Source organism: Nansenia antarctica (genome assembly GCF_963989245.1).
Source record: "Nansenia antarctica genome assembly, chromosome: 3".
Classification (NCBI taxonomy): Eukaryota; Metazoa; Chordata; class Actinopteri; order Argentiniformes; family Microstomatidae; genus Nansenia; species Nansenia antarctica.
Window position 1 is genome coordinate 32,787,741 of NC_137688.1, and position 5,000 is coordinate 32,792,740.

General features: G+C 54.4%; 1 protein-coding gene across 1 annotated transcript in view; it reads left to right on the forward strand.

Moving 5' to 3' along the window:
- The window catches only part of LOC308153999 (CUB and sushi domain-containing protein 3-like), a 504,776-nt gene that overhangs the window by 411,954 nt on the left and 87,822 nt on the right, over positions 1 to 5,000 (forward strand). Inside the window, 4 exon segments of the mRNA XM_080527180.1 lie at positions 2,200 to 2,388; positions 3,269 to 3,454; positions 3,885 to 4,079; positions 4,607 to 4,780. Of these exon segments, the coding sequence (XP_080383306.1) occupies positions 2,200 to 2,388; positions 3,269 to 3,454; positions 3,885 to 4,079; positions 4,607 to 4,780 (744 nt within the window).

Genomic DNA, 5,000 nt, shown 5'->3' on the forward strand with positions numbered 1-5,000 from the left:
AAGTGGATTCTCAAAATAATCTGCTGGGCCAAATATTATTGGTGACGGGCCAGCAATGGCCCACGGGCCGCCTATTGCCGACCCCTGCTCTAGAGTCTAGACTGCTATGCCATGGTAGTGAATTTCATAGAAAGATGTCAGAAAGCTGTGTGTTGTAAGCTGTAATTATATGAACCCACCAACACATCTCACTGTTTGTTTTAAGTGTCCCGTTTAGCTGACGCTTTTATCCAAAGTGACTTACGTTGCAGTGAGTAGCCTATGTACATTAGGGTTGTGTCAGTCAGAGTCAGTAAACCTTACCCTAGCCCTCTCTCTCCCACTCTCTCTCTCTCTCTCTCTCTCTCTCTCTCTCTCTCTCAAACTCTCTCTCTCTCTCCCACTCTCTCTCTGTCTCTCTCTCCCCCACTCTCTCTGGGCCCTATTATGCACTTCATAAGTCTTAAGCAATAAGACGAGGCGGTAGATCTAAACTTAAGACGTGGAGGCGTGGTCAAGGCCACTTTGCTATTATGCGTGCGGTAGTGGGCGCCTAAGACCCGGCGCTAAGCCCAGAAATTAGTCATGGGTGTGTTTTGGGCGTCTTCTCAATCAACCCAATCAGCGTGCCAGGTGCCATTCCCTTTAAGAACCGGCTGCGTTAAGTCATAAGCGCTATGCTATTATGCAGTTCATAGGCGCTAGACTTCATGCACGTTTTGAAACACGAGCGCGCCTCCGCGGTTTGCGCATGCGCGCTGACCCACTTCTTAAGAAGTCGGTCGGCGCGCATGCGCAAACCGCGGAGGCGCGCTCGTGTTTCAAAACGTGCATGAAGTCTAGCGCCTAAGAACTTTTCAAACCACTTCTTAGCGCTAGGCGCAAAGTCAGATCGCATAATAGCAGGGGCGCCTAGCGCACTTCATTAACATATGAACACTCCCACAATGAGTAATATATGCACGGGAGTCTTACGTCTTATGTGTGGGCGCCTAGCGACACCTGCATAATAGCAGTAGCGCATATGAATCTCTCTCTCTCTCTCTCTCTCTCTCTCTCTCTATCGGGAAAGTAGAGGAGATGGAAAAATGGGGAGATGAAGAGATGAAATGTGTTTAAGTGTCCCAGTGTCACACCGTTCTAACGGGGACCCACTCCCGTGTTTTTTTAATAAACATGTTTATCTCCTGTGGCGTGGGATGGAGTCATCACGGCTCCTCTCCGGGAATAGTTTAGCGGCGTTCTTGAAATGAAACACACAAAAAAAAAAGGGGTTTTCATAACGCAATCTGTGGCTCCCGGAATAAAGTGGTGGAATGTTCCATGGAGACCTACTATTGTACTACTGTACTATTATGGTTTGACAGAGACAGTGTGTGTGTGTGTGTGTGTGTGTGTGTGAGTGTGTGTGTGAGTGTGTGTGTAGTCGAGTGTGTGTGTAGTCGAGTGTGTGTGTAGTCGAGTGTGTAGGTTCAACAGGGTGTGCGTGTACGTGTGTATGTGTATGCATATGCGTATGTGTGTGTGTGTGGGTGCGTGTGTGTGTGCGTGTGTGTGTAGTCCAGAAGGAGGGGCGGGCGGGCGGGGGGGGGGGGGGGGGGGGGGCACTCACCTCTCTTAGCTGACGCAGAGATCAGGTCATCTCTGACGTCCGGCTGTGGTTACCACGGGAACGCGCCGCGCTCTCAGGACGAGGACGGAGTCTGAGGGGTTCTGGGGCTTTGTGTTGCCGTGTTGGCGTGTTGAAGTGGACGGTTTCTCAAGTGAATGGTTTCCCAGAATGTCACAATTATTTCTATTTTCGGCAGTGACGCATGTGTTGTGTGTGTCTGTGTGTGTGTGTGTGTGTGTGTGTGTGTGTGTGTGTGTGTGTGTTTGAGTGCTTGCACGTGTGTGTGTGTGCATCGTGATCCCACCTCTCCAAGCCTGTCAACGTTGCGTGTGAGTACAGTATACACACTGTCGATTAAACCAGGACACACACACACACACACAGGATGTTTTCCTGGAGAGAATTCCCTGGCGGTCTTCAGTGGCGAGGGAGTGACTGACTGACTGTTCAGGGGTAAGGGGTCATTAGGGTCAGGGGTCATTAGGGTCAGTGGTGAGACTAGCGTGATTGTGAGGGTCAGGGGTCATTATGGTGTTAGTGAGTTCTGTGTATGTACTTTGCCAGACAGCCACCTTTAACCCTCCTCTCTCCCCGCTCCCCCCCCCCAGCCCTGTACTGCAGCACCCCTGACTCCCCCCTCCACGGGTCCATCAGCAGCCAGACGGGGGGCCACCAGAACAGCCTGGTCCGCTGGGCCTGTGACCGTGGTTACCGTCTCATTGGCAACGCCACCGCCGTGTGCCGCCGCACGCCCTACGGCTACTTCACCTGGGACTCCCCCGTACCCGCCTGCCAAGGTGAGACCCCCCGTACCCGCCTGCCAAGGTGAGACCCCCCCGTACCCGCCTGCCAAGGTGAGACCCCGCCCCCCCCCCCGCCTGTCAAGGTGAGACCCCCCCGTACCTGCCTGCCAAGGTGAGACCCCCCCGTACCTGCCTGCCAAGGTGAGACTCCCCCGTACCCCCGTACCCACCTGCCAAGGAGGCCGTGTGGGCGGGTGGTGCGTGTGTCTGTGTGTGTGTTTAGGGTGTGTGTGTGTGTGTGTGTGTGTTTAGGGTGTGTGTGTGTGTGTGTGTTTAGGGTGTGTGTGTGTGTGTGTGTTTAGGGTGTGTGTGTGTGTGTGTGTGTGTTTAGGGTGTGTGTGTGTGTGTGTGTGTGTGTGTGTGTGTTTAGGGTGTGTGTGTGTGTGTGTGTGTGTGTGTAGGGTGTGTGTGTGTGTGTGTTTAGGGTGTGTGTGTGTGTGTGTGTGTGTGTTTAGGGTGTGTGTGTGTGTTTAGGGTGTGTGTGTGTGTGTGTGTGTGTTTAGGGTGTGTGTCTGTGTGTGTCTGTGTCTGTCTGTGTGTGTGTGTGTGTGTGTGTGTGTGTGTGTGTGTGTGTGTGTGTAGCAGGTCTGTTGGCTGAGGCTATTTTTCATCTCCAACATTTCTGCTGCGTATGAAAATGAAGCCATGTAGATGAGGCAGACATTCATTTTCTGGAAGAAGATGCATTTCTCCATTCCTCCTCCTCCATTCACCTCGGTGTGTGTGTGTGTGTGTGTGTGTGTGAGCATGGGAGCTAGCACAGTAAGTACGGCACCCTCGGTGTATGTGTGTCTCTTCAGTCTTCTAACTCCCCCCTCCCTCCCTCCTCCCCTCCTCTCCTCCCTCCTCCTCCCCCCCCCCCCCCTCCCCTCAGCGGTGTCGTGTGGCGTGCCGAAGGCGCCGGTGAACGGGGGCGTGCTGACGGTGGACTACTCCGTGGGGACGCGCGTGGCGTACTTCTGCAGCGACGGCTACCGCCTCTCCTCCAAGGAGCTGACCAGCGCCGTCTGCCAGCCTGATGGCACCTGGAGCAACCACAACAAGATACCACGCTGCACAGGTGGGGGGGAGGGGGGTGTAGGGGAGGGGGGTATAGTGGTGGGGGGTGTAGAGGGGGGGGGGGTTTGAACAGTAGTGGTTGTCCGAATTGTTGCTGTGTGTGTGTGCGCCTGTGTGTGTCTGTGTGTTCTAACCCTTTTTGTTTTCTTTTGTTTGTGTGTGCATCTGTGCATCTGTGCATCCGTGCGTGTGCGTGTGTGTGTGTGTGTGTGTGTGTGTGTGTGTGTGTGTGTGCGTGCGTGCGTGCGTGCGTCCGTGTGTGTGTGCATCCATGTGCGTGTGTGCCCGCGTTCGCGCGCGTGCATCCGTGTGTGCCTGTGTTCCTGTTTGTGTGTGCGTCCATCCATGTGTGTGTGTGTGTGTGTGTCCATGTGTGTGTGTGCGTCCATCCGTGTGTGTGTGCGTCCATTTCCATGTGTGTGTGTGTCCAGTGGCCACGTGTCCCAGTATCGGGTCCTTCTCCCTGGAGCACGGCCGCTGGCGCATCGTGAACGGCTCCCACTACGAGTACCGCACCAAGATCATCTTCAGCTGCGACCCCGGGTACCACCGCCTAGGCCCCGCCCACATCCAGTGCAGCGCCACGGGGGTCTGGAGCTGGAGGAACGAGAGGCCACACTGCCAGGGTGGGTGGCCAATCAGTGGGTGTGTGTGTGGGTGTGTGGGGGGGGCGGGGGGGGGGGGGGGGATATAAACAGATACGGACACACATCCTCACACAGATACGGACACACACACACACACACACACAGAAACACATAGAAACAGATACAGACACACATCCTCACACAGAAACACATATAAACAGATACAGGCACACGCCCACACACAGATACGGACACACACACACAGAAACACATATAAACAGATACAGACACACACCCACACACAGATATGGATACACACACACACACACACACAGAAACACATATAAACAAATACAGGCACACGCCCACACACAGGGACACAGGAACACACACGTCCACACACAGGGACACAGGAACACACACACACACACACAGACACCCAGATACGTTGTTGGAACATGTCAGATGGATTAGATGAGTCTGTGTGTCTGTGTTCCTCATCCTTCTGCTCTGTGACCCCGCCCCCTCTGTGTCTGACCTCTCTGATGTCACTTCCTGTGGTGCAGTCATTTCCTGCGGGGAGCTGCCCGCCCAGCCCAACGGGAAGAAGATCGGCAGCCAGGTGACCTTCGGGGCGACGGCCATCTTCACCTGCGACGGCGGCTTTATGCTGGTGGGCTCCGTCGTCAGGGAGTGTCTGTCGTCAGGGCTCTGGAGCGGCATGGAGACACGCTGCCTGGGTACGTGCGTGTGTGTGTGTGTGTGTGTGTATCAGCGGGTTGGGTGGGTGTTTGGGTATGTATGTGTGTGTGTGTGTGTGTGTGTGTCAGCGGGTTGGGTGGGTGTTTGGGTGTCTGTGTCTGTGTATGTGTGTGTGTGTGTGTGTGTGTACTGTCTTTGTAACATAATAACAAAACATCTGGTCTTTCTTCGCAGACTTTAATCTCTCCCCAGAGTGTC